This window comes from Strix uralensis, chromosome 25, assembly GCF_047716275.1.
Source record: "Strix uralensis isolate ZFMK-TIS-50842 chromosome 25, bStrUra1, whole genome shotgun sequence".
Lineage (NCBI taxonomy): Eukaryota > Metazoa > Chordata > Aves > Strigiformes > Strigidae > Strix > Strix uralensis.
Window position 1 is genome coordinate 4,172,440 of NC_133996.1, and position 26,674 is coordinate 4,199,113.

The window sequence follows — 26,674 nt, forward strand, 5'->3', positions numbered from 1 at the left end:
CTTAGCCCGGCCCGGCTTAGCCCGGCCCGGCCCGGCCCGGCCCAGCGGGAGCTGTTCGCGGTGCTGAACCCCGGCACGGCCCCGGGTCCCGGGCGGGGGGTCATGGGGGGCCGGGACCGGCGGAGGGACCCGCGCAGCCCCCGGGAGGGTCACGGTGCCCCGGGTACGGGGCTGGGAGCTGGGGGGGGGGGGGGGGGGGGGCGCGTGTGCAGCGTGTGTGCAGTGTGCGGGGTGTTCAACCGGCTGTGTGCATGCGGGGTGCGGGTGTGCAGTGCACAGGCAGGGAGTGCAGGGTGTGCAGAGAGTGCAGGGTGTGCAGTGAGTTCAGGCAGTGCACTGTGTGCAGTGAGTGCAGTGCTCAGGCAGTGTGCAGGGTGTGCAGTGAGTTCAGGGAGTGCAGTGTGTGCAGGGTGTGCAGTGCTCTGGCAGTGTGTGCAGTGTGTGCAGTGTGTGCAGTATGTGCAGTGCTCTGGCAGTGTGTGCAGCGAGTGCAGGCAGTGCAGGGAGTGCAGTGAGTGCAGTGAGTGCAGTGCTCAGGCAGTGTGCAGGGTGTACAGTGAGTTCAGGGAGTGCAGTGTGTGCAGGGAGTGCAGTGTGTGCAGTGTGTGCAGTGCTCTGGCAGTGTGTGCAGTGTGTGCAGTGTGTGCAGTGCTCTGGCAGTGTGTGCAGTGTGTGCAGTATATGCAGTGCTCTGGCAGTGTGTGCAGCGAGTGCAGGCAGTGCAGGGAGTGCAGTGAGTGCAGTGCACAGGCAGTGTGCAGTGTGTGCAGCTCGTGCACAGTGTGTGCAGTGCGTGCGGTGTGCGGTGCGCAGGCAGCGCGCGCAGTGAGTACACCATGTGCACTGCACGGTGTGCAGTGCGTGCAGCGTGTGCGGCATGTGCAGTGCACAGGCAGCGTGCAGGGTGTGTGCAGAGTATGTGCAGCGCGCAGGGTGCGCGCTGTGCACAGCCAGTGTGTGCAGTGTACAGGCAGTGCGCGCAGTGTGCACAGTGGGTGTGCAGGGGTGTGCAGCGTGCAGTGCACAGGGTGTGCAGTGTGCGTGCAGTGGCTGTGCAGTGTGTCCGGTGTGTGCAGTGAGCGCAGTGTCTGTGCAGGGGGTGTGCAGTGCGCAGGGTGTGCAGTGTGTCCGGTGTGCGCAGCGTGTCCGGTGTGTGCAGTGTGTGCAGTGAGTGCAGTGTGCGCAGCGCACCCTGTGTGTCCGTGCGCGCTGGGGGGGGGCAGCTCCCGCCGCTCCGGACCCCCCGAGCCCGGGGCAGCCCCGGCTCTTCCCCACGGCCCCGGCAGCGGGCAGGAGGCGGGGGGGGGCGGTGCGGATGCACCTCCGGAGCGGGGCGCCCCCAAGGGCCGGGCCCCCAGGGGCGGGGCGGTACGAGGCGGGGCCACCCCTGCCCGCCCCCCCCCGCCGCCGCCGCCGGGGCCGCCTCCCGCGGGCGCGCATGTGCCCGCGGCTCCGCTCTCCCGGGAGCTCCGCGGTGCCGCAGCCCGACGCCTCCCGCTGGGACCGGGCCGAGCAGAGCCGGGTCGAGCTGAGCTGAGCCTGGCTAAGCCGAGCGTAACCGGGCCGGGCCATGGCCCCGCCGTGCGCCGGGGCGCTGCGCTGGGCGCTGCTTTGCGCGTTGCTGTGCGCGCAGGGGCCCGCTCCCACCCGCGCAGGTACGGCCGGGAAGCGGGGGGGGGGGTGTCGAGGGGAGTTTGCAGCTTTGGGGCAACCGAACTTTTTTTTTTTGGGGGGGGGGTTGTTCCCCTCACCCCCGGCCCCCGCGGGACCCCCCCGCCCGTGATGAGGCTGGGACAACCCCCCCCCCCGCTTCCCTTGGCTGGCCCCACTTTGGGGGGAGACGGGCCCCAGCTCCTGCTCTCAACCGGGGGGGCTGGGACCCCCAGGGCCAGGAGGGGTGCTCTGAGCCGCTGCGGGACAAGCGGGGTGCAGGGTTTGGCCTGGGGGGGGGGAGGGATCTGGTGGTTCGTGGCAGTTTCCCGGGGCGGGGGGGAGCGGGGAGCGGAGCCGTCCCCCTCCTGCCCGGGGTTCCTGCAACTCCGGGCATTCATTATGCAAACCCCAGGCTTGTTTCTGCTCCCCATCTCCCATCCCCCCCTCTGCTCACCGGAGACATTTCCCCCCCTGACTTGTCCCCCCGGGACCCACGCGTGTTCCCAGAGCACCCACAGCGATGGGGCTGCCCCCCTTTATTTCCCTCTCCCTCCCCACACCTGACGACAGGAGCGGGAGTTGACAACGTCGGGCTCAAACGTCTGTTCCTGTGCTTGCCGCGATAAAAATAACTTAAATTATAAACCTGCCTGAAACCCTTGTGAACAAAGTCCTACTTTCCCATTGGTTCCCGGCAGGTCTCTAAATGCTGGGGGGGGGGCCTAGCGGCGAGCCCACCACGCCGTAGCCATGGCAATAGGCATCCCACTTCGTGCCTTACGCCACCAGTTACCCCCTTTGCTTTGGCACTGGGAGAAGGAAAGAGCCTCTTCCATCAGCCAAACACAGGACCCGAAAAACTGGGGGGGGTTGGAGTGCCAGCCTAAGGGGTGCCACCCCCCAGCACCCTCCTGAGAGTCCGGGGGGGGGGTTGTTTGTCCCCCAAGAGCCTGGGAACGTGTCCCAGGGTGGGGAACGGCACCCGGCTCTTTCCCGGGAGGGTGCAAACGCGGGTGTGGGGCGCAGCGGGGTGCAGGCAGGGCCCGGGCGCAGCTCCCCGTTGCAGCCTCCCTCGCTGCCAGTCATCGCTGTAAATTAATGATGAGCCTGCGTGTGTGGGGGAAGATCTCGTGGCAGAGCAGCTCCGTGAACACCCAAGTGACTCACCGCCATTACCGGGGCAATGGGGAGCTGGGGGGGGGGTGTGTCCTGTGGGACAGTTTGGGGGGGGGGGGGGCAGAGGGGTGAAGCGGCTCAGGTAACCCCAAGAAGGCTGCCGGGAGCAGTGGGGCTGGTGCTGCTGCCTCGTCTCTTTTAAACTCCACCAAAAGATCCCGGGCTGGGGTGGGCTCATCCTGCGCGGGCCATGGGGTGAGCTCCGTGTGTCCTGGGTGGCTGTGGGGTGTGGGATGTCCCCTCTCTGGAGAGCTGGTGATGCTCCAACCCCCGCTGCAGCCTGGCGGGACGGGTCTGTTAGTGGGTTTGGTGTTGCGAGAGGTGCCTTCATCCCCCCCACTTCATCCTGAAAAACCTCCTCCCTGGAGCAGAGGGTCCAGCCCCGACCCCAGCTGATGGGGGGACAGATGCTGGTCCTGCCTTCACCCCTTTTCCCCCCATTTTGGCAGGAGGCTGCGGCGAGTTGAGGTCCTGCGAGACATGCACGGCCGGCACCGCCTCGCACAACAGCACCGGCTGCGTCTGGATGGGCTGTGGGACCCCCGAGGAGCCAGGTGAGGGGGGGGCTCAGCTGTGTATGATGGGACCCCCCACCAGCCTTCCCCAGCCACAGCTGCTGGGTTGGGGCCATGCTGGGATGGTGTCACCCGTCACCCCCGGAGTCAGCAGCGGGTGCTGCCCCGCGGTGTTTTGGTTGAAAAGGGACGTGGCTGTATCCTGGCCACAGGTTGATGGGTGGCCCTGAGTGACTCCAGTCCTCCCAGTGACCAGGGGAGGGGAACCAGTATGGGGAGGGGACATGCCATGCTGGAGGATGGAGCAACAGGACATGGTCCCCTCCTGTCCCGGGGGGCTCACCCTGTGATGTCCAGCTCTGTGGGGCACCCCCTTGCCTGGCCCTGGGGGGCTGCTGCAGGGGCCGGAGGGACTGGGGGCATTGCTGGGCTGGGGTCCCCAGCTTATGGTGAGCGTGGGCCAGCCCAGGGGGGGCTCAGGGGGAACCTCTGCGGCCACATCCAGCCCTGGCTAAGGCCCCTCACCCCCCGGGGGTGGCAATGAGGAGGAGGGAGGAGGCCGGGCAGGGTGTGTGCCACAGCTCGCAGCCCCTCAGATGGATGCCCACCCCTGGGAACCAGTCGTCGCCATCCCAAACCCTCGGGTGCCCAGGGCAGCCCTGAGCCCTGATGCCATCGGCTGCACTGGGTGCCCCTACGGGCTGGTTTGTCTGGGGGGGTTCCCTGGGAAAACCCTGTTCCCGCAGAGACGGGGAGCTGCGTGCAGAGAGGGGCGGCAGCGCGGGAGACCTGTGCGCTCTACAACACCAGCACCCTGTGTCGAGGTAACCCCGCTCCGCCCTCATGAGAGTGGGTCCCCCGCACCCAGCAGCCTCCAGGACAGAGGTGCTGCCGTGGGTACAGGGGCCGTGGGGATGAAATCCCACCCCTGGGACAGGGACATGGGGTGGGGGGTGCACGGCGATGGCCCTTGACAACCCTTTTTCTCCCCTTCCTTCAGCAGCACTGAAGTCCCCCACCGAAGAGCCTCCACGGTCCCATAGCAAGGAGCCGGTGACACACTCCCCACGTGAGCGGGTCTGGGGGGAGGGCAGAAGGTGGTGGGATGGGGTGGGGGAGTCCGGGTGCCCCAGGGGACAGTGGTCAGTGGGATGGGACAAGCCGCTTCCCTCCGTGTTTCGCATCCCTGGGGAGGGACGAGCAGAGCTGCCCTCGGGGTTGCATCCGTGGAGCTTCACCCTTGGCTGTGCCCCAGGAGGTGCCAGCGCTGTCCCCGGGGTCACAGCTCTGTCCCCGTCACCCCTCCCTGCCCTAAGCAATGCTGCCATGGGCTGCAGCGATGCCAGGATGGGGCTGGGGTGGGGTCATAACACCCTGCAGCCCCCCCAAGAAGCAGCCCTGCTGCCATCCTTGCTGGGAAATGCCATCTCCGGCCAGGTTGGAGCAGGGGCTGGGAGCGGAGAAGGAGCCTCTTCCAGGAAGCGGGAACTGGAGAGCACTGGGCTAATTACGGCGGGTAACCGGAGCCCGGAGCCCTCTGAATTATTTATTCCACTGGGATCTTTTTGCCGCTGGCTCCTCTCCCACGCGGTGCCGGCTGCTCCGGTATGCGAAGGGGCCGAGCCCGTCCCGGCATCTGCGTGTTGGTGGGGACACCCCAGCCCTGGGCTGGGAAACAGCCATTCCTCCCTGTGCAGCCCCCCCAGATCCGCTCTCCTTGGCGGGAGCATCGGTACCCAGAGATGCCAGCAGCACCCATAACCCCCTCACCCCATTTTTAGGGACCACCACCACCAGCGCCCCGTTGACGGGCAGCCCCGAATTTCACCCTCCCGGCTTTGACACGGCCAGCTTCATCGGCGGCATCGTGCTGGTGCTGAGCGTCCAAGCCGTGGTCTTCTTCATCATCAAGTTCATCAAGTCGAAGGACAGCACCTACCAAACGCTGTAAGGCTCCTGCACCCCCGGCCGGGATTGGAGGGGGGGGGACACCCGCGCTGACTCACGCTTGAGCCAAACCCACCCTTGAAGCCAAAAATGGGGGTCAGCCCCAGTGTGTGGGGCTCCGTGGCCTGTCTGGCCGTGTCCTGTCCTGCAGCTGAGTGTTGTCTCCCGTGGCTGTTTGTGCCGGTCCGTCCTTGCCCGGCGGGGGGAGGATTTGGGAGATGGAGGGGCTCGTCCTCCCCTGCCTGTCCCCTCGCCGGTGTCCGGCTGTCCTGCCGCCACCTCCGTCTGTTGCTGCCCGGCCGGATCCTGGCTCCAAGCCCCGTGGGGAGCATGGGGGCCCCCCAAATCCATCCCTCTGAGGCTGAGCCAAGCGGGGGCTCGTGCTCTTCTCGTGCCCATGTGCCGTGGGGCTTGCCGTGTCTAATGTGGGGGGCCGTGCCCCATCTCTCTTTCCTTGCACGCTGCCAGAGAGGACAACCAGTAGGTTCTGGGTGCCGGCGGCGATGGGGAGGGGGCTGCCCCCCTGCACCCCAAGAGCTTCACCCTTCCCTCGCCCCTCCCCGGGGGGGATGGCGTGGTTCTTCTCTCCTGGCTTGCATGAAGGGGGTTTCCCGGCTGGTTTGCTGTTTTCCTGGGAGTTGTTAGCGGTGGAAGGGAAGGGGGTGCCCCCCCGAGCCCCCCTTTCCTGCAGGGAGCCCTTGGCAGGATGCAGCTGATGCACGGCCCCTTCTGCCACCTGGGCGAGGTGCCCCCGATGCCCCCCCACCACCCCCCCAGCCCCACGGCAGCAGGGTGCAGCCCCCCCCCTTCCCCTGAGCACCCCGGCAGGATGGGAGCTGCAGGGCCCAGTTTGGCCCCGGTTAGAGAGCACCCAGCCCCCCCTCCCCACCCTGGGCACTCCCTGCCCCATTGCCTCCCTACAGCCTCGGGGTGTGCTGGGGGGGAGGACTTGGGGTCCCCTCTTCCCCCAGCGGGCTCTCAGGTGATTTTTCTTTCAGCATTTTGGCTGGAGCACCCAGCCCTCTGCTCCGACCCCCCCCAGCCCCTGCCCACCCCGGCCCCCCAGCCCCTCTGTGCCCGCCAGAGGAGCAGAGCCAGGGCCTTGCTGTGTGCTTTTGCTGTGCCTCTGTGTTGCTGTGGGGGTGTAAAGGGGGGGGTCCCCAGCACCCCCCCCCCGCACCTTTCTGTGTGTTGTTTTGGGGAGCGGGGTGCGTGTTGTGTGCCGTGGGGTGAGACTTGTACCTCGGGCTGCCCCAATTAAACTCTGCGAGGTGGTGTCTGTCTCATGTCCGCGGGTGGGGGGGGCTGTTCTGGGGTGGGGGTGCAAGGGGGGGCATGGCTGCAGAAAGCCTGTGCCCCCCATCTCTCCCCTGCAGTAGCTCCCACCCAATTCCCAAATGCAGGGTCAACCCTTCCCTGTGGCACTGCCACCCACACGGGTGCAACGGGGTGGGGTGGGGGGGGAACTGGGGACACCCTCCCTGCACCCCACTCCCTGGGGGCTGCGAGGGGCTGGACCCCCTGTACCCAGGGCAAAGCTGCCTGGGCCCTTTCTGCTACGCACTCTTCTCTGTCCGCTGCACCAGGATCTGAGGCCACCGCGCGCCCCGGGCTGGGGAGATGCTGCCCTCGACCTCCCCGGGGCAGGCGGAGAAGAGGCCAGTGCTGCCGGTGTCCCTGCCCGCTGCCAGACTGTCCCCCCACCTCCGTGGCTGCAGGGGCCCCACACCACAACTATGCAAAGCTGGCTCTGCCCCGGGCTGTCCTTCTCTGCCCCAGGGGACACCAGGGAGGGACACGTCACCCAGGCCTGACCCCTGTCCCCAGTGCAGCTGGGGATGCTCCGGGGCGGGGGGGGGCGTTGCACCCAGCGTGGCCGCGGTCGCACCCTCCTGCTGCTCCCCGAGGGGGGGGTCCAGAGCAGGGTGGAGGGGTGCAGCTGGGCAAGGGGGTCCTATTCAGCCCTGAATCCCAGCCTTGGGGTCCCCCCACCCCAGGGGATCAGGGGACACGTGGCCAGGGCTGGCAGTGGGGGTGCCCCTTTGCTGTGCCTGAGCCGGTGCAGGGGGGACAGAGACCCAATAAAGGATTTTCCTCTTATTCCTGTGTCTGTGTGATTGTCACCCATCACCCCCGGAGCCCGAGCAGCGGGTGCTTCCCCGGGGTGTTTTGGTTGAAAAGGGACGTGGCTGTATCCTGGCCACAGGTTGGTGGGTGGCCCTGAGTGACTCCAGTCCTCCCAGTGACCAGGGAAGGGGAACCAGTATGGGGAAGGGACATGCCATGCTGGAGGATGCAGCAACAGGACATGGTCCCCTCCTGTCCCGGGGGGCTCACCCCGTGATGTCCAGCTCTGTGGGGAACCCCCTGGGGGGCTGCAGCAGGGGCTGGAGGGACTGGGGGCAGTGCTGGGCTGGGGTCCCCAGCTTATGGTGAGCGTGGGCGAGCCCAGGGGGGGCTCAGGGGGAACCTCTGCGGCCACATCCAGCCCTGGCTAAGGCCCCTCACCCCCCGGGGGTGGCAATGAGGAGGAGGGAGGAGGCCGGGCAGGGTGTGTGCCACAGCCACTGCACCCCACTGCAGCCCCGCTCCTCCCTCCGGCCCCGGGCTGGCCCAGCCCTGCCGTGGGAACAGCCCTGGGATGGCTTGTCTGCCTGCGTGGTGGCTTGTCTGCCTGCGTGGTGGCTTGTTTTGCTGGTGTGGTGGCTTGTTTGCCTTCATAGTGACTTGCTGCCTGCACCGTGGCTCATCTGTCTGCGTGGTGGCTTCTCTGCCTGCACAGTGGCTTGTCTGCCTTTATAGTGGCTTGCTGCCTGCATATGGTGGCTTGTTTGCCTTTACAGTGACTCATCTGCCTGTGCGATGGCTTGTTTTGCTGGTGTGGTGGCTTGTTTGCCTTCATAGTGGCTCGTCTGCCTGCGTGGTGGCTCGTCTGCCTGCACAGTGGCTTGTCTGTCTGTGTGGTGGCTTGTCGGCCTTCACAGTGGCTTCCCTGCCTGCGCGGCAGCCCAGCCCAGGGTGTGTGCCAGCCTGTCCCCTGCATCTCACCACAGACCCAGACTTTCCCAGCCGGGGACGCTGCACTCAGAGCCCCGGGTGACAGCCCTGCCCGCAGCCCTGCCCGCACAGCTCCCCGCTCCCCAGCCAGGCTCGCCAGCCGTTTCCATCCCACCTCTGTCCCCCGGGGACCTTCCCCGGCCCCTCGCCCCGGCCGGGGGGATGCGATGGGGATACGGAGGGGGCTGCCCGGCCCTTTGCCCCCCCCCATGAACCCCGGCTTCACTTCACCGCCACTCCCACCACGCAGGCGACTTCGGGACCGTTATTTTGGCTGTGACACGTGCAGGGAAGGGGAACCAGCCCCGGGCCCCCCCCACCCCCCATCTCCGGGTCCCCCCCTCCCACTTCCCCTTCCCCTTGTTCCCATTTTGCAACGGCCCTTTGCAACCGGTGCCCGTCGAGGGTCAGGATCCGGCCGGGGGGGTCCGTCCCGGGACGGCGCGGGGGGGGGGTGCGGGCGGAGCCGCCGTTGACTCACGGCCGGGCCAGGCGGAAGCAGCGCCCGGTGCCCGGGGCGGAGCGGGGCGGAGCGGAGCGGAGCCCGGTGCGGGGCAGCCAGGGAGGAGCCCGCGGAGCGGGACGGACCCTCCCGGTGCGAGCCGGCCCCGGTAAGGACCGGGACAGCCCGGTGCGGGGTCTCCCGGGGACGAGGTGGGGGGAACCGGGGCAGGACAGCCCGGGACAGGCTCTCCCGGAGGGGGGGATTAGGGCATCCCGGTGTGGGGTCTCCCGGTAAGGACCGGTGCTGGATACCGGCTCAAGCCCCCCCCCTCCATGGATCAGCCTGCCCCAACCCCGGAGGTACCCAGGCCCCCCCCAGTCACCGGGAGCTGCTGGCAGGACCCGCTGGTGGTGGCGGGGACGACGAGTCGCCCGGTGTGCGGGACCCGGGGCCGGGCGAGCGGGCGGCGGGCGCTGAGCGTCGTCTTGGTGCTGGGCCGGGAGGAACCGGCCGCCTGCCCTGCGCTGCCCTGCCTGCGCCAGGCCTGCCGCCACCTGCGGGCACGCCTGCACGCCCTGCGCTTCGACACCCTGGCGCTGGGCGACGCCGGCACCCTCGACCGCTTCTACAACGCAGGTGAGGACGCGACCCGCTCCGACGAGTCTTTTTTTATTATTGTTTTTTTTTTTTCCCTTTTTCTGCTGCTATAAGGCCAAACGCCGGGTTCTGCACTTTGGCCACAACAACCCCCAGCAGGGCTACAGGCTTGGGGAGGAGTGGCTGGAGAGCTGCCAGTCGGAGAGGGACCTGGGGGTGGTTGATAATAAGCCAGCAGTGTGCCCAGGTGGCCAAGAAGGCCAATGGCATCCTGGCTTGTATCAGCACTAGCGTGGCCAGCAGGGACAGGGAAGGGATCTGACCCCTGTGCTCGGCACTGGTGAGGCCGCCCCTCGATGAGTGGGTTCAGTTTTGGGCCCCTCACTCCAAAAAGGCCCTTGAATGACTCGAGCGTGTCCAGAGAAGGGCAACGGAGCTGGTGCAGGGTCTGGAGCACAGGTCTGATGGGGAGCGGCTGAGGGAACTGGGGGGGTTTAGTCTGGAGAAGAGGAGGCTGAGGGGAGACCTCATGGCCCTCTCCAACTCCCTGAAAGGAGGGTGCAGAGAGGGGGGATGAGTCTCTTGAGCCAAGGAACCAGCGGCAGGCCAAGAGGGAATGGCCTCAAGCTGCGCCAGGGCAGGGTCAGACTGGCTCTTAGGAAGGATTTCTTTGCAGAAGGGGTTGTTGGGCGTTGGAATGGGCTGCCCAGGGCAGGGGGGGAGTCCCCATCCCTGGAGGGGTTGAAGAGTCGGGTTGACCCAGCGCTGAGGGATCTGGTGGAGTTGGGAACGGTCAGTGTGAGGTTCATGGTTGGGCTGGAGGAGCTTCAAGGGCTTTTCCAACCGAGGTGATGCTGTGATTCTGCTCTCCCTGGTTATCCCAGTTATCCAGGATTGGCTGGGCCGAGGCTTTCTCTCAGCCCCGGGTGGCTCCTGCTGTGTGCTCGGGTGCTGTTTGCTTTTCTGCCTTCCTCCTGTTTACTTTCCAGGGTGGTTGGCTGTTTGCCGGGATGTCTCCCTCCCTGGCGTTAAACCCGCGCGCGGGATTTCGGGAAGGGTGGGTTTTGTGGAGGGTTTGCTCAGGGACAAGCGGGTGCCCCTCTCTGTGGCCTCACTGTGATGGCAATAGGGATACAGACCCCCCCAAACCCGGTGGGGGGGCTGGTTCCTCTACCCCATGAATTTGGGGTCTGGAAAATTCTGGGTCCTGCCCACAGACGTGGCCGTGGTGGAGCTGAGCGACGCCGTCTGCCAGCCCTCCCTCTTCTACCACCTGGGCGTTCGCGAGAGCTTCAACATGTCCCACAACATCCTGCTGTGCTGCCAGGCCGAGCTGCCCCCCCTCCAGGCCCTGCAGGTCAGCGGGGACGGGGACAGGGACACCCCGGCCCCCCTGGGTGCTGCTGCTCCGGGGTGGGAATAGCCCCAAGCGCCTGGAGCATCCGCACCAGCAAGTGGGGGATCTCCATCCCCCCCCTCCGAGTTCCCACGGCTGCATCCTGCTCTGGCAGAGATTTCCCCACACCTGGATGGGATGAGGAGGGGGTGGTTGGGGACCCCGCTGAGCCCCAGAGCTGGGTGCGGGGTGCTGGGTGCTCCCCTGGCCCCAACCGGCCGGGAATTTGGGAACGGGTGCTTTTCCCTGAGGAAAGCCGATTCCTTGGAATCGAAACCTTCCGCATGGAGGGGGCCGGCAGGAAGGATTCTCGCCGCTCGGGGGGAAAAAAAATATGGCTGGGAGCTCATCCAAATTGTCCCCAAACATTGCCCTGACTCGGGGGAGCCCCAGGCGCCCGTTCAGAGACCCCTTTCCTGTGCCGGCTGTGGGGGAGAAGCCAGCTGTGTTTGCAGCCCTGCCCAGGGTGGGGGGGTCTGCACGCGGCGCTCGCGGTGTGGGGGGGACCAGCCGCCCTCGCGGCTCGGCCCCGGCATCCCTCGCTGTCCCTGGCTGTTTTCCAGGTATCTCCGATCCTTGAGCCTGAAATCAGCTGATTTCTTTTGCCGGGGACTCTCATTAATCCCTCCTCCTCCCCTCTCTCCCCAGGAAGACATCTGCCAGAAGAACTCGGTGCGTCTCTTTTTCCTGCATCGCTGCCATGGTGCTGGGGGGGTTTGAGCCCCCCTCTCCCCCTGAGCTGCCTCTCTTCAGCCTCAGAGGGTGGACATTGCAGACAGGGAGCGAGACCTCTCCCCAAATCTGAGTTGGGGGGGGGATGCCACTCACTCAGAGCACAGCAGCATGGAGAGGAGTACCTGGTCTTGAAAGAACCAGGAGTGTTCACTCTGGAGCGTAATGATGGCACTCAGAGATAAAGCTGGTTTGTCTTTCCTTGCTAATGTCTTAGGGAAGGTGGTTGTGTTAGCACGGTCTGTGTGGTCCGGGCAGCGTGGACAGGCCTGGGGAGGGGGGGGCTGGTGCGTGACATGAGTAGAGGGGCTCTCAGCTTGGCTGGCACAGCCACTCACCCCTTCTCCCCTCCCTCAGGACCTCTGCGGCAGCTACACCTTCATCCCCTATGCGGTCACCCCCCAGAACAAGGTCATCTGCTGCGACACCGGGGCCATGAAGGGCCTGACGGAGCTTTTCCAGCCCAGCTTCGAGCCGGAGGCTGCCTTCACCCCGCTGGCAGCCCGCCTCGTCCAACTGCTGGAGGGGATCCCCACCAACTCCTGGTACTGCTGCCCACCCCTCCGGCTGCCGGCAAACCCCCGCGCCCAGCTGGGATGGCAGGGCTTGGCGGAAAATCACCACCACCCCAAAAGCCCCAAACCTCTGCCCCCCATCCCCAGCGGGTATTTCCGGGAGATGATCCGGCGGGATATCCGGCGGGCACGGGAGATGTACCGGGGGGAGCAGCTGAGCCGGGAGCTGGCCCGCATCCAGCAGCGCCTGGACAGCGTGGAGCTGCTCAGCCTGGACATCGTGGTGAACCTCCTCCTCTCCTACCGCGACGTGCAGGTGAGGGCTGGGGGATCAGGGGGGGGTCCTGGGGGCCATATCAGCATCCCAGGGGAGCTTGTGACCCCCAGGGCTTGTCCGATCCGGGGACAACATCACCCCACAGAGCTGAGGATGGGCAACCCCGCCGTTGTCCCCGCAGGATTACGATGCCATCGTCTCGCTGGTGGAGACCCTCCAGGCGCTGCCGGCCTGTGCCGTGGCCGAGCAGCACAACGTCCGCTTCCACTACGCCTTCGCCCTCAGCCGGTGAGCGGTGACGGGCCGGGGTGGGGACACACACATGCACCCCGGGACATCCCGATGGGATGGAGCTGAGCGGGGGGTCAGGGGATCGAGGGGCCGTGCTGGCAGTGCCGTTTGCTGAGCACCGGACGCGTGTGCGCAGGCGTAACCGTGCCGGGGACCGGGAGAAGGCCCTGTCGGTGCTGCTGCCCGTGGTGGAGCGCGGGGAGGGGGCTGCGCCCGACCTCCTCTGCTTGTGTGGCCGCATCTACAAGGACATGTTCATCGGCTCCGGCCTCACCGACACCGAGACGAGGGACCGGGCTTTGTACTGGTGAGGCTGGGGACAGGGTTGGGGGCCACCTGCCTACCCATGCCCCCATCCGGGGGGGGGTTGCAGGGGCTCTGGGGGGGTTTCTGACCAGCACAGCCCCATGCTCAACCCCCTCCAGCAGGAACGCAGAGGCAGGTGATGCCAATTCCTGTCGGGCTTTTATTTTTTTCACTTCTTTTGGGTTTTTTTCTGGTTTGGGAGCGCTCCCCCATCATAAGGGGCAGGTCTAGGACACCAACGCAGCCGCGTTTTGGCTGGCGGGGGTGGCAGCGGCTGTGCCCTCCACCCGGCATCTCTGCCCAGGTACAACAAAGCCTTCGAGGTGGAGCCCAGCCTCCACGCAGGCATCAACGCCGCCGTCCTCCTCGTGGCTGCTGGTCACCAGTTTGAAACCTCCGTGCAGCTGCGGCAAATCGGTGGGTCCCCACTCACGGGTCGGGGACAAGGACCCACCGGGGATGGGGACCAGGCACTGGGGTCCACTGGCATTGGGGCACCCCCGGAGCAGCTGTACCCCGTTGCTGGTGGAGGGGTGATGGATTCCTCCTGCTCCCATGTCCAGGGGTGAAGCTGAGCTGCCTCCAGGGTCGCAAGGGCAGCCCGGGGGAGCTGCGCTACTACTGGGACGTGGGGTTTTGCCTCGGAGCCGGCATCTTGGCCAACGACCTCGGCAAAGTCATCCAAGCCTCTGAGAAGCTCTACAAGCTCAACGCGCCAGGCTGGTATGGCACGGCACGGCATGGCACGCGCCCACCCGGGCAAGACTGTGTCTCCAGTCCCTGGTGTCTGTGCCCCAGGAGGGGGTTTGGGGGGTTGTAGGGGGTGCTGGGGACATCTCTCTCTCCTCTCTCACCCCCCACGTCCCTGCAGGTACCTGGTCTCGGTCATGGAGACCTTCCTGCTCTACAAACACTTCCAGAGGAGCCCGCAGGTCCCCTCCACCCGGCAGGAGCTGGCTGATTTCTGGCTGGGCTTCCTCCTTGAGGCGTGCCAGCCCTTCGTTGCCACGTCGCACTGCCCGGTGAGGGGCCCCTTGGAGCCCACCCCCTCCTGTCCAGACCCCTGGCCATCCCTGGGGACCAGCTGGTGGTCCAGGCTCACTGGGAGGCACCAAGCAGCCCACTGGTGCCAACCCAGGCGGGAGGATGGGGGTGCAGGGATGCGGTGCTGGGGACTTGGCGGATGGGATGGGGGGCTCACCCCACAGCCCCCCCCGCTGTCACAGGTCCTGGTCCTGGAGCTCAGCAAGGTCCTGCGGCCGGCCCGACTGGCACTGCATGGTGGCACGGAGGAGCCCACCCTGACGCTTGCCCTCCTCTGCCCCACGGAGGAGGTAGGGATAGGGCTGGGGGGGGCTGGAGGGTCCCCACCAACCTTGGTCCCCACCAACCCACTTTTCTGCAGAAAGTGGCATCGAGCTGGACCTTCACGGCCACGGACATCCGGGGTGTCAGGTGAGCGTGTCCCTGGTTCCCTGGCCAGCAGGACCAAGGGTGCCCCCCGGGTGCCTGCAGCCCCTCTGCCCACCCCACCAGCCCCGGTGCTCACGGGGAGGGGGTCCTCTCCCTCCAGCATCTGCAAGTCCGACGAACGGGGCTGCTTCCTCTACGTGATGCACGCGGAGGAGGATTTCCAGCTCTACTTCCCCTCCCAGCAGCACTGCCAGTGGTGAGTGGAGGGCTGGGGGCCACAGGGACCCCCACATTGCTGGTGGGGGCATGGGGGAGTGAGCAGGGAGGGATGGGAACATGCAATTTCTTCCTACCTTAATTTTGGGGGGAAGGGGTGTCCTAGGGACCCAACCCCTGCAGCTGAGTCCCACAAAGCACAGGCCCCCCTTGTGCCGCTGGTGGGGGACAGACTGTGCAGGGGTGTCAGTGGGTCCCCAGCACCCTCCGTGGGGCTCAGGACCATCATCCTTCCACCGGCAGGTTCTGCGACAAGATCCAGTCCCTCCTCGCCGAGCAGGCAGCGGGCAGCGAGGAGGTGCCCAGCCCCACGCAGCCCATCCTGGAGGTAAGATGGGGACACGGGGTGACATGGGGTGACAGAGGACAGCGGGTGGCACAGGCTGCCACCCCGCATCTCTGCCCACAGTACAGCTACGAGTACTCGGAGGCGGGCGAACGGGTGGTCCTGGGCAGGGGGACGTACGGGGTCGTCTACGCTGGGCGCTGCCTCAGCAACCAAGTGCGCATCGCTATCAAGGAGATCCCAGAGCGGGACAGCCGGTAGGTGCCATATGGGGGGGTCCCGGGGGGGCCCTGGGCAGCCCCTCACCCTGGTGTCCCCCCACCACGCAGGTACTCGCAGCCTTTGCACGAGGAGATCGCCTTGCACAAGCACCTGCGGCACAGGAACATCGTGCAGTACCTGGGCTCCATCAGCCAGGACGGCTTCATCAAGATCTTCATGGAGGAGGTGCCGGGAGGTGGGCAGCGCTGGGGATGGGATTTGGGGGTCAAAGGGGGACACGTGGCTGTATGTGTAGCCTAAACGGGGGTGCTGCCCCCTCTCCAGGGAGCCTCTCGTCCCTGCTGCGCTCCAGGTGGGGACCCTTGAAGGACAACGAACCCACCATCGTCTTCTACACCCGCCAGATCCTCGACGGGCTCAGCTACCTCCACGATAACCACATCGTGCACCGCGACATCAAGGTGAGGGGGTGGGGGCTATCATCCATCCTGGGGGCAGGAGGCCTGACCTCCCCCATCTTGGGGGGCACCGGGGAGCCAGGAGCTGCCACTCTGTACCCAAAACCCCTGGGGTGATGCCCAACAGCCCTGCTTGAGCTCCAGGAGCTTTTTGTGGCTTGGTTTTATTTTGGGGTGCCCTTCCCGCGCCAGGGAGACAACGTCCTCATCAACACGTACAGCGGGGTGCTGAAGATCTCCGACTTCGGTACTTCCAAGCGGCTGGCAGGCATCAGCCCCAGCGCCGAGACCTTCACGGGTAAGGGCAGCCCGGGGCTGGGGGGTGGGTTCTCCCCCAGCTTGGAGGCGGTGGGATGCTGAGGACCAGGAGATGTTGGGATCTGCATCCTGGCATGGGGAGGAGGAGCACCCACCCTGGGGAGAGTTTGGGTGATGGATACAGGCTCCTGTCACCCCTCCTCATCCTCTCCCCAGGCACCCTGCAGTACATGGCCCCAGAAATCATCAACCAGGGGCCGTGGGGCTATGGGAAGCCTGCGGATATCTGGTCCTTGGGCTGCACCGTCATCGAGATGGCCACGGGCAAGCCCCCCTTCTACGAGCTGGGCAGCCCCCAGGCCGCGATGTTCAAGGTACCCATGAGGTTGGGCAGCAGATGGGGTGGGGTGGGGGGTGTTCCCCAACCTTGAAATTGCCCCTCTTTGGGGTGGCTGGTCCCTTTGCAGCCCCACGAGTGCCTCCCCTCCAGGTGGGCATGTTCAAGATGCACCCGGAGGTGCCCGAGTCCATGTCGGACAAAGCCAAGGCGTTCATCCTGCGCTGCTTCCAGGCCGACCCGGCCGAGCGGGCGACGGCCGCCGCGCTGCTGCAGGAGCCCTTCCTCACTGGTGCCAGGAGGGCCCGGAGCCAGCCCGTGCCCCCGGCGGGGGGTGAGTCCTGGGGGGTGGCAGCATGTGGGGAGCCTGACATGAGCTGCTAAAATAACCATCTCCACCTCCATCATCTCCCCAGCAGATCTCCCCCACTTCGGGCAGCAGGATGGGGATGTGGAGGGCAGCGATGGGAGCAGGGGAGGCTCCTTGGCCAGGCAGGACGCCCCAGTGAGGGGCACAGCGGGCAGCCCCCTGCTCCCAGGCCACCACAGCGAGGCAGCCTCCAGCCGCAGCTCCTTGGGGTAGGATATCCCGGGCGTTGGGGGGGGATGGAGGGACCCCGGAGTGGGGGGGTGGCTTTCTGCCTCCCATGGTATCCAGCACTGCACCCCACGATGCCCCCTCGTCGTGCCAGGGCATCACATCCCTCCCCGTTACAGCTTGGGGGGTTTGCAGGAGGTCCCCCATTGGCACCCCAAGGCCACACTCCTACATGCCCAAGGTCTGGGGGGGGGGGGGCAGTGCCAACCCTGCCCGTCTCCCCCCAGCACTGCCCAGAGCTCCGACCACAGCCTGCGTTCGTCCTCCCCCGAGGAGAGCGGGGCCGGGTTCCTCCTGCGGAAGGACAGCAAACGCCGGGCCACGCTGCACCGCGTCCTCACCGCCGAGGCACCGGGCATCATCGCCGCCTTGGAGGAGAGCCAGGTGGGTGCTGGGTGCCCGGGGGTGGAGAGTGGGCACGGTGGCACCTCCTGAGCATCTCCCTTGCCCACCCAGAGCACGGCGGGGGCGAGGTTGGGCTCGCAGCATCTCGCCCAGCTGCTGAGCTGCCTGCGGAGCTACATCCAGTGCCCCAGCCAGCACCAGCTGTGCCAGGACCTCCTGGCACTGCAGAGCCAGCTGCGGGCAGAGGGGCTGAGCCTCCCCCACCTCCAGGCTCCCCTCTTCGCCTTCCAGGCAGCGGTGAGTGCCCGGGCTGGCGCGGTAGGGTGCTGTGTGGGTAATGCCCTGGCATGGCGATGCCCTGGCACGGCTCTGCCTCTTCCAGGTGAGACGGGTGCTGCGCCAGCACCACATCAAACCCCACTGGGTGTTTGCGCTGGATGATGCCGTGAGCCAGGCGGTGCAGGCGGCTGTCCCCATGCTGGTGAGAGGTGGGTGGCACTGGGGGATGGCCAGGATGTGGGTCCGGGTCCCATCACCCCATCAGGGTGGGCTGGGGGAATTTGGGGTGCTGGGAAAGGGATGTGAGGGGGGAGCCCGCACTGGGCCCAGCTCCCTGTTTTGTCACCGATGCTCTGGGGTCCGAGGCCGTTGCGGACCTCCCCGTGCCCAGCACTGCCTCTGCCCCCGCAGACCTGGGACCAAAGGCCAGCTGCCTGGCAGGGGACAGCCCCAAGGACACGAGTGACGAGGATGACCCCGTGCCGCCGAGGCTGTCCATCCCCATGAGCCGACCCCAGCGGGGCAGCCCCAATTCAGGGCTCAGCACCAATTCGGGACTCAGCACCTGGGCAGACCCCCTGCCCTCCCTGCAGGCATCCTCGGCGCTGGTGGCACAGCTCTGCCACCTCCGCATGGAGACGGGCAGGTAGGGCTCCACTGCTCCTTGTGCCTCCATCTCCCCTGGCGCCAATTTGTGCCCCCCCCCTGGTGCCACTTGGTGCTCCGCTCTCCCCCAGGCTGCTCCAGGAGCTGGCTGAGAAGGAGCAGGAGTGGCAGCAGCTGATGCAGCAGGTGCTTCTCTCCGGGGACGGTGACACCGCCATCCCCAGCCGGCCCCAGTGCGGTGGGGAGCATGGGGAGGCCCCCCTGGGGTGCTTCACCCCAGGGCAGCATTGCTCATCCCCAAGCCCCCAGCCCCCCCCGAGATGGGCTGACCCCCTCCTCCTCGAGTGGCTGCAGCAGCACGGCACAGATGTGGCCACCACAGCCACGGTGAGGCCCATGGCCACTGGCCACACGGAGCTACATGGGGGCTGGGGGCAGGCCCCACTGGCCTGAGTGGGGCAGCACCCCCCCCCAGCATTGCCCCCCAACACACCTTCCACCTCCCACAGCTCCTTTCCCACAACTTCACCCTCCGGGACCTGCTGGGCTGTGCCACCCGTGACGACCTCTTCTACGTGGGCATCAGGTACCCCCAGGCTGCGTTGCCCCCACCTGGCCTGGCTGGGGTGGGGAGAGTGGGGTGGCAGCACTGGGAGTGGGGGGTCACAGCTTGGTCCCCTCCCTCCAACGCCCTCCTTGTCCCAGCAGGCGCGGGCCGGCGTACCGCCTCTGGGCAGCCATCCTGGAGCATCGCCGGACCCTCACCCAGCGGGAGGGGGGGACACCCCCACCCCAAGGCTGTGACACAGCCCCGGGGGACCCAGCCAGCAGAGCCCCGGGGCTGCCACCACAGCGGGGCTGGCAGGACAGTGACAGAGGGGACATCCCGGGAGCAGGTGGCTGCAGCGGCTCCAGCGCCACACCAGAGGAAGAAGTTGGGGTACAGCACCCAGAGCAATAAACAGCCGCCAAATGTGCCCTCCGGTGCCACTTCATTGCTGCCAAAAGGGGGGGGGGGCACAGACCCCAGCCCCGCACAGTGATGCTCTGGGCTCAGCTCCGTCCCTGCCGGGGTCCCGCTGGCACCAAGGCGGGGGGGGCTATGCCCGGGGGACGAGGTTTGTCCGCAGGGGCAGCAGCGCTTCCACCCACTGTCCGGGCTGCTGGAGGAGTTGCCCCCACACCCCCCGCTCCTCCGCCGTCGAGTCCATCCAGCCCACCGGCAGCCCGTAGCTGCTCCCTGCCGAGACACCACCGCTGTCACCCCCCCGGCCACCCCACTGCCACCACAGCAGGGTGGGGGGGTGCCCTGGGGTCCCCCCACCCCCTCACCTGTGCCTAGGCTGAGCCGGATGCCGCCCAGCTGGCGCTTGGAAAAGGCTTCATGGTGCCAGAGGGTGAACTCGGCGCAGGCCTCGGCCAGGTCCTTGGCCTGGAAGCCGTCGTAGACCATGGTGTGGTTAAAAAGGGGGTTGAGGCTCCGCTTCACCACCCGCGTCTTCTGCCGGCTCGCCTTGCTGTCGTCCGGCAGCACGTAGCTGGGGGTGACAGCGGGGTGAAGGGAGCGGGACACACACACGAGTCCCTCTGGGTGCCCCCCCCCCGCTGCTTACCACTGCACAAAGGCGTCCACGGTGCCGCTCTGCAGGGGGATGAGGCTCTGAGCATCCTTCACCCAGATGTGCAGCTCACCCGTGGGTGGCAGCCCCCCGCCTGCGGGCGAGAGGGGTCAGGGGCACCCTGCCATGCCAAACCCCCCGCTCCGTGTGCCCGCAGGCACCTCTCACCTTCCGAGCCGGCGGGGATGAACTTCAATGCCAAGTTGAGGTTGCCCCGGCTGGCGAGGCCGTCCGAGGAGATGGGCATCTGGGGAGGACGGTGGGGGGGTTATGGGGGGCTGTGGATGGTGGGGGGAGTGGGCTGTGGGGGGGCCGGGGACTCACCCGGGGCTGGAGGCTGAACCACTCGGGGCTCGTGTTGGCCCAGTCCCAGGTGCCCAGCGCGATCTCCACCTCCCCTAAGAAAAGGTTCCTGCCCAGGCTGTCGTGGTGCCACACGGAGAGGTTCAGGGTCCGGCCCTGCAGGTCCCTCTTCTCCAGCTTGTACTGGCAGGGAGGGGACACAGACAGGGTGAGGGTATCTGCCCCGGCTCATCTATCCCCCCTTGAACCATAGGAACCCCCCAAAACCACCCCAAAGCAGGGTTAGAAACCTTGAGGGTCTCATTGAAGATGGGATCCAAGCTCCTCTTCCGCACCGTGGTCTTGCGCTTGCTGCGGTTGGACTTATCCGGCAGCAGGTACGTCTTGATGTACCTGGAGCCAAAAAATGAGGGTGGCTGCAACGCGGGCATCGCCCAGGCATCGCTGCTCGGGGCTGGGCCACTCACGGGTCCGACCGCTGCTTCTTGGCCTCGGCCAGCTCGCGGCACCGCAGCACGTGGACCTGCAGCTCCTTCTTGGCCGGGTCGTAGCGGAGGGAGAACTGGACGCAGCCCCGCACGGCCACGCTGCCCAGCTCCCCTTCGCTGTACAGGCTCATCAGGCTGCCGCTCAGCTGGGGGGGGGGTGGTGGGACAGGGTCAGGGGGAGCCGGAGAGGTGACACCCCCACACACACCCCCCCACCAGCCCCCAGCCCCGTACCGTGGAGGAGCTGAGGCTGGACACGGAGGAGCTGGTGGTCAGCAGGCTGCGTGGGGGTACGTGGCCGTTCTGTGGGGACACTCGGCCCAGCGACGCCTGATCCATCTGGGGGGACCCCGGCCCCTGGAAATGCAAAGCACAGAGGGGTCAGTACCCCCCCCCCGGACCCCCACCCCCAGCACAGGCTCCTGAGGGCACCCAGCTCCCAGCAAGTGCCCAGAGCTCGGGCACAGCCTGTGCCGTGCTGGCTTTGCACACCCCAGACAGCCCCATAACACCCCACTGAGCCCCATAACACCCCCCCCATGCCCATACAGCCCCACACGGCCCCCCCAGACCCCCCCATCCCACCTGCCCAGCATTGGGGCCGCTGTGTGCAGAGTCAGGCTCCTCCTCATCTTCCTCCGTGCTGGATGTGCCGAAGGGGTTCCCACCTACTGTGTCACCTGCAAGGGCGCAGTGTGGGCAGGGGGGGGCCTGATGCAGCAAGGGGGGGGGCCCTTTTATCAGCAAGAGGAGCGAGCAGGCAAGCGAGGGATGGGGGGGCCATGATGGGGGCCCAGGAGGAGGTAGGAGGCTGGTAAGTGGTGCTGGGGGGGCTCCAACCCCCCCAAATCTCAATAACACTGTCCCCCCCATCACAGTTACCTGACTGGGCTGGGGTGTCCTGCTCCCTCGCCGGGATGTCACCGTGCCACAGGGGCTGTGACACTGGGGTCCCCTCCAGAGCCGGGGCTGCGGGGCTGGGCTGCGAGGTGCCACATGGGGAAAGGGTGAAAATGGGCACCCCCAGCACCCTCCTCTCCCCCCCCACTCTGCTCCCCCTCCATCCAGTCCCTCTAGGTCCCCACGGGGGGGTTCAGGATCAGACATTGCAAAACCACGCACAAGGCTGGCCCCAACAGCAGCACCCCCCTGGAGTGACACTGCGGCTCCGGGGCCAGGGCATTTGGGGTGACCCAGACTGCAGGGTGCTCCCCCCCCCCCACCCGAGCCCATCACCGGGGCATCGGGTACCGGCTGCCAGCTCAACCCCCCCACCAGGCACCGACCTGGGGCTCTGCGGTCGCCTCCTCCGTAGGGGGGCTGCGAGAAAAGATGGTAATTAGTTTCTCTCAACTAATTCTGCCTTCATTAGGCTAATGAGCACTTTTTCACCCCTCTCCCCACATCCCTGCAGCTATTTATAGAGCCGAGGTCCGGCAGGGCTGCAGAACCCCCCCGGGGTGTTGGACAGACAGACACGGGGATGGTGGACAGATGCAGGATGGTGGAGCTCTGGCTGTGCCACCCCCTTCACCACGGGCTCTGCTCCCACTTCCCCACGTCCAGCTCCCCCCCGGGGCATCCCAGGGCCGTGCCACCCCCAGCGGGGTACCAACGAGATGCCACCAGCCCTGGGGCACCCACTCCCCCCTCACCTCTGCTCTGCCTCAGCCACACCATCCTCATCCTCCTTCTCCTCCACCAGCGGCTCACCGATGGCCTCCAGCTCGCCCAGGCTGGGGCCACGCTCCGGGTCCCCCACTCCTGGGGACATCGGGGACCTCAGCGGGCTGAGCCCCGGCCCCTGGTGTCACCCCACGTCCCCGTCCCTCGCCTACCCCGGGGCCGCCTCCTGCGGCGGATGGAGGCGCGGACGAGGTCGGAGCCCAAGTGGTGCCGGTGACGCTGGGCGCGGGCGTCGCAGAACCAGTCCCCGGTGAGGGTCCGCAGCCGCGCCGGGTCCGACACCGATTTGCGGAGCTTGCTGGGGGCGGGAGGGAGGTGTTGGCTCCCCCCCCGGCCACCCCGGTGCTGCCATCGGCCCCCCTTTGTCACCATTCCCAGGCGGCGAGGTGTGGAGCCACCACAACTCGCCCTGGGGACACCAGCCACCGTCTCCCAGGGGGTTTGGGACACCCCGATGCCAGTGTCACCCACTGCGGGGGCTTCAGCCTGGCTGGGCTCAATGGGTGCCCCCCACCCCAATGGGAAAGGAGACCCCCCCCAGCCTGGCTGCTCTGTCCCAGGGGTGATAGATCACAGGCTGGCTGCTCTTGGGGGGTTCATGCTGTCCCCCGGGGTGACGCTGAGGAAGGGACCCCCCCACCTCACCTGATGCGCCCCTCCTCACGCCGGCGGAGCTGCCAGTCACGGCGCAGGACCTCGGCGATGGCGTGCCGCTCCTCCTCCGTCAGGAAGCTCAGGTCCAGCAGCGCCTCAGCCCCCAGCTCCAGCGCCATGGCGGGGTGAGGGGACACGGCGGGGGCACCCCTGGGCGCTGGCCTAGGTGGGTGCTGAGAAGTGGGGGGCTGCGGCCAGGGGGGCTCAGCGTGCCGGGCATGCACCAGCGATGCCAGCATCTGGAGAGGGACCTTGGGGCTGCTTTGGGGTGGGAATCATCCTGACCCTCTGCAAAGAGATGGAGTGGAAGCTCAGCATGCACACAGACTCCCCCATTGCACCCCAAAACACCCCTGGGACCCCAACGGGAACAAACCGAGGGGTAGGATGATGCCGATGCCGAGGGGCAAGCCCATGGGCAGGCTGCAGGCAGGCTCAGGGAAGCCCTATCGCTCCTCCTGCTGCCAGGCCCCACTGCCGGCCCTGTGCCAGGGCCAGCCCTGCCTGCCCGCTGCCGGGATCCTGCCCGCAGCCTGTGTTTGCAAAGGGTGTTTGCTCAGGGCCAGCTCTGCCCCTGCCTGCTTTCCCACGGGTTTCATCGGGTGCCACAACACCGAGACAGGTGGCAAAATGTAGCCTGGCTGCACCCACGACGGGCTGAGACCGAACCAGGCTGAGACTGTACTCAGCTCATCACAGCTCCCGGGGCAGAGGGTGCAGCAGGGGCTCTTGCCCCACTGCCCGGTGTTGCCTCACCGCTGCCCTTCCTGGCCCCAGCGTTGGGAAAGTGCTGCCCAGCACAGGATGCTGAGGGCAGGAAATTGCAGCAGCGGTGGGGCAGGATCAGTCCTGCTGCCCCCCCCCCCCCGCCGTCCCCAGCCCCCTGCCACCCCGGGCACCCCCCGGGACCAGAGCACCGGCACGGCTGCACCCCAGCACGGCTGTGGGGGTCCCACCTCCACCGTGGGGCTTGGACACTGGTGGCCTCGTCCCCAATCCCACGGCTGACCCTGTCCCACACCCGGGGTGGGGTCTCACACATCCCCCAGCCTTGGGGACCCCACCCCAGCACCCAGAGCAGGATCTGAGCACACCTCCCCCCCCCAGGCCCCCCTCGGCCCACCCCATCATATACCAGGGTCCTCCCACACCACCTGGACCCCCCCTCCCCAGCACCCCCCTCCCCACGCTAGGCAGGGGGAGCCGGCGACACCCCCTGCACCGGGCTTGGGTTGGGGGGTCTCGTGGGGGACACGTACCGGTTGTCACCGCGGCTGGGACGATGCTGCCGCTGCCTCCCCGCCGCAGCCCACTCGTATCCTGTTTACTGGCGGCAGACGGGGGTGTCCCCCCACCCCGGAAAAGTCACCCAGGTCTGGCCCAGGCACTGCCGCCGTTCCCAGGCCCCCGTGGGGACCCCCGCGGGTGGGCGCAGCTCGGGGGGGGGTAAACAAGCCCCCACGTCCCGCACCCACCGACGTGCAGAGGGGTGCTGGGCACCCGGCCCCTCACCCTGCACGGGAGACCAGTCAAACCAGTTAAACCTCCCCAGTAAGCCACAATTGTTGGGGGGGGGTGGGGGGGTGGGGGGGTGTATGTCTCCCTCTTTTTCTTTGCAAGCAGCTCGCCGCGATGGGGGGTGGGGGGCGATGGACGGCATGAAACTCTCCCCCCCCCCCCCCCCTCCAATTCGCTCAGGGTCAGCCCCCCCTCAGCCCCCCCCTCAGCCCCCTGGGGACTGGCAAGTCCCAGCTCCACCCCCCCCCCCCCCCCCCCCACAGCCCAGGGCCCCCCCAGCACCCCCCACTCCTTCCAGCCCTGCAGCCCATCCCCGTGGCCTCAGACCCCGTCCAGCCCCACCGGCCGGGCCAGGCCTCTGGCACAGCGGGGGCACGATAAAAGCCACCACAGAAATTCGGGTCCTGGAGCCCCCACCCCAACCCTCCTCGGTGGGGTGCAGAGCTGCAGCCCCCCCAAAACAGAGCAAGAGGAGCCAGACCCCCCCAACCCCCCCCCCCAGGGTGCTGGTGCAGCCCCACCATGGGGCAAGCAGTGGCATCAGCTCCACGGCCGCCCTTACCTGCCCAGGACTGGGGGTCACGGTGGCCTGTGTCCCCCCCAGCACCCCACAGGGACCCTCGTGGCTGTGGGTGGCCCCCGGTCCCCACCCTCGGCTGGGTGCTGGCGGCCTAGAGCTGACTCAACCGCAGGCGAGCAAGCGCCTCCTCACCCCGGCGGCACGAAAGCAGGGACTGGAGCCAGCAACACCCGCCGGACGGGACTGAACTGGGCTGAACTGGGTTTAACTGGGAGGTGTCAGGCAGCCTGGGAAGGGGTGGTGCAGAGGGGAAGCACCCCAGGGTAGTGGGACCCCTCAAACTCGGTGGAGGCTCGAAACCAAAGGTGTGGGCACGGGGATGGGGTGGGGGAACACACACACACACACACCCCCCCCGCCTTACCCAGGGGGTTCTGGGGGGCGCACGGGGGGCAGGATGTGGCCTCGGGGTGCCTTATCCAGAGCGGCTCTGGGAGAGCTACTGGGGGGACTGGGCAGACTGGTCTGCCCCCCCCCCCTCCCCCAAAAGCCCAGTGTGGGGTGGTGCGGGGTCCCTGGGGCTTTGCAGGGCCCCCCCCCCCCCCCCATCCCCTATCCCATGGGTACCCCCCAGCCCCCCCAGCTCCCATCCTGCCCAGCACAATCCCATCTTGCTCCAAAGGGCCAGGGGTCCCACCCAGGACAAACCTGGGTGCTCAGCCCCATGCAGGATGAGGCCAGCAGTGCCTGGCAGCGGCAAACCCCAGCCCCCAGGGCAGGTGCATCCTTCCCTGGCACAGCAGGGCCCTGTGCCTCAGTTTCCCTCAATCACAGCGGGAGGGTGAGTGGCTGGGGGGGGGGTGTCAGGCTCCAGCCATCACCCTTTACGGGGAGACAGCAGCGCTGCTGGGGGAGGCGTTGCAGTGGGGTGCAGCGGCAGCAGCCTGGCAGCACACACACCGAGCACAGAACCGCAAGAAAAGGGGATTATTTTTAGCATGGTTTCTAAGGAAATGAGACTTTAGCAACAGCTCTGTCTGTCTGTCCGTCTGTCAGCCACCCTCCCCTTCCTCCCCTTGCAGAGCTCAGCTCCCGTGGGGCGATGCCCCGGGTGGACGAGGTCCCAGCTATGGATGCTCTGGAAATGCAGTGAGTGTGGCCAGGTCTCTGCAGCACGGGGGGGATGATGGCTTGAGGACTGTCGTGTCCCCACAGGGGTGCTTGTGGGCTGGTGGCTCAGCTCTGGGTCACCCAGGGTGGGCACTGAGTCCTTTCTGTGCATCCCGGACCCTTCGAACCAGCAACGTCAAGAGTGAGAAATATTTATCAGCTGAGGCCAGGATGGGAAAGGACATGGCAGGATCCATCCCCTGCCCTTGGATCTCTGGAGATGGATGGATGGATGGATGGATGGATGGATGGATGGATGGATGGATGGATGGATGGATGGACAGACAGTACCCAACACCCTGGTGATGGGCTTGCTTGGTGGGGCAGAGCCCCTCGGGGCTGCAGGCAGGCAGCTCAGGGTAGCCTTGAGCACAGACAGAGCCAAACCCCGCGGCCGGAGGTGTGGGGGAGCAGTGGGTCACATCCTGCTGTGTGCGTCCCCACCCCATCCCTGGTGACTCGGAGGGGCAGTGAGTTTGCTGGGTCTCAGCCGCAGCAGCACTGCAGTGCCCGTGGAGCCGAGACTCCCATGGTGTCTCTCTCAGCCCGGGGTGGTCGGAGGCTGCGTCAGCCCCGGTGACACCCGGGAACACCCTGGCCACCAGCACAAGGTGCTGGGTCAGCCCTGGGGGATGGTTTTCCTTGCAGAGACCGTGGAGTGAGGCAGGCAGCCGCCACGGCCTGCAGACCAGCTCCAGACACCTCCAAAGCAGCATCCGAGGGAGAAAACC

The 26,674-nt window shown here is 67.0% G+C and overlaps 3 protein-coding genes across 5 annotated transcripts; 2 read left to right on the forward strand and 1 right to left on the reverse strand.

Moving 5' to 3' along the window:
• Positions 1 to 1,424: 1,424 nt before the first annotated feature.
• On the forward strand, positions 1,425 to 7,391 carry CD164L2 (CD164 molecule like 2). Of its 2 annotated transcripts, none has more exons than XM_074894417.1 (6): positions 1,425 to 1,655; positions 3,279 to 3,383; positions 4,091 to 4,168; positions 4,345 to 4,413; positions 5,126 to 5,291; positions 6,878 to 7,391. In XM_074894417.1, exons 1-6 carry the CDS (start codon positions 1,571 to 1,573, stop codon positions 6,882 to 6,884), a joined length of 510 nt encoding a protein of 169 aa, XP_074750518.1. In that variant the 5' UTR covers positions 1,425 to 1,570; the 3' UTR covers positions 6,885 to 7,391. The 2 variants fall into 2 exon arrangements, with proteins under 2 accessions (XP_074750518.1, XP_074750519.1); XM_074894418.1 differs by having other exon boundaries at positions 4,348 to 4,413.
• A 1,603-nt stretch (positions 7,392 to 8,994) lies between these two features.
• Positions 8,995 to 18,962, forward strand: MAP3K6 (mitogen-activated protein kinase kinase kinase 6). Its single transcript, XM_074894411.1, has 28 exons — positions 8,995 to 9,429; positions 10,608 to 10,747; positions 11,435 to 11,458; positions 11,876 to 12,063; positions 12,181 to 12,349; positions 12,492 to 12,598; positions 12,738 to 12,908; positions 13,212 to 13,324; positions 13,471 to 13,630; positions 13,779 to 13,929; positions 14,134 to 14,241; positions 14,313 to 14,362; positions 14,481 to 14,576; positions 14,840 to 14,924; positions 15,006 to 15,139; positions 15,212 to 15,339; positions 15,429 to 15,565; positions 15,755 to 15,860; positions 16,037 to 16,194; positions 16,311 to 16,491; positions 16,574 to 16,736; positions 16,983 to 17,139; positions 17,212 to 17,397; positions 17,483 to 17,588; positions 17,791 to 18,025; positions 18,117 to 18,372; positions 18,495 to 18,571; positions 18,694 to 18,962. Exons 1-28 carry the CDS (start codon positions 9,126 to 9,128, stop codon positions 18,944 to 18,946), a joined length of 4,143 nt encoding a protein of 1,380 aa, XP_074750512.1. The 5' UTR covers positions 8,995 to 9,125; the 3' UTR covers positions 18,947 to 18,962.
• On the reverse strand, positions 18,959 to 24,952 carry SYTL1 (synaptotagmin like 1). 2 transcript variants are annotated; one of them, XM_074894413.1, is made up of 16 exons: positions 24,816 to 24,952; positions 23,995 to 24,062; positions 22,727 to 23,023; positions 22,234 to 22,379; positions 22,051 to 22,159; positions 21,682 to 21,715; positions 21,278 to 21,377; positions 20,981 to 21,075; positions 20,630 to 20,752; positions 20,375 to 20,541; positions 20,198 to 20,300; positions 19,929 to 20,090; positions 19,773 to 19,851; positions 19,599 to 19,698; positions 19,318 to 19,523; positions 18,959 to 19,225 (listed from the first exon to the last, which is right to left on the reverse strand). In XM_074894413.1, the coding sequence occupies exons 3-16, from the start codon at positions 22,972 to 22,974 to the stop codon at positions 19,086 to 19,088; spliced, it is 1,812 nt and encodes a 603-aa protein (XP_074750514.1). In that variant the 5' UTR covers positions 22,975 to 23,023; positions 23,995 to 24,062; positions 24,816 to 24,952; the 3' UTR covers positions 18,959 to 19,085. The 2 variants fall into 2 exon arrangements, with proteins under 2 accessions (XP_074750514.1, XP_074750513.1); XM_074894412.1 differs by having other exon boundaries at positions 23,995 to 24,248.
• Between the last annotated feature and the right edge of the window lie 1,722 nt (positions 24,953 to 26,674).

Excerpts from the sequence above, each read along its gene's own strand:
- CD164L2 (XM_074894417.1), top strand. The coding sequence starts at position 1,571 with ATGGCCCCGCCGTGCGCCGGGGCGCTGCGCTGGGCGCTGCTTTGCGCG. Across the intron at positions 3,384-4,090 it reads TGGGACCCCCGAGGAGCCAG|AGACGGGGAGCTGCGTGCAG; the intron begins GTGAGGGGGGGG and ends CTGTTCCCGCAG. Across the intron at positions 4,169-4,344 it reads CACCAGCACCCTGTGTCGAG|CAGCACTGAAGTCCCCCACC; the intron begins GTAACCCCGCTC and ends CCCTTCCTTCAG.
- SYTL1 (XM_074894413.1), bottom strand. The coding sequence starts at position 22,974 with ATGCTGGCATCGCTGGTGCATGCCCGGCACGCTGAGCCCCCCTGGCCG. Across the intron at positions 21,378-21,681 it reads AGGCGACCGCAGAGCCCCAG|CCCAGCCCCGCAGCCCCGGC; the intron begins GTCGGTGCCTGG and ends GGCACCTCGCAG. Across the intron at positions 19,524-19,598 it reads GTGGACGCCTTTGTGCAGTG|CTACGTGCTGCCGGACGACA; the intron begins GTAAGCAGCGGG and ends TGTCACCCCCAG.
- MAP3K6 (XM_074894411.1), top strand. The coding sequence starts at position 9,126 with ATGGATCAGCCTGCCCCAACCCCGGAGGTACCCAGGCCCCCCCCAGTC. Across the intron at positions 13,325-13,470 it reads CGTGCAGCTGCGGCAAATCG|GGGTGAAGCTGAGCTGCCTC; the intron begins GTGGGTCCCCAC and ends TCCCATGTCCAG. Across the intron at positions 14,577-14,839 it reads TCCCAGCAGCACTGCCAGTG|GTTCTGCGACAAGATCCAGT; the intron begins GTGAGTGGAGGG and ends TTCCACCGGCAG.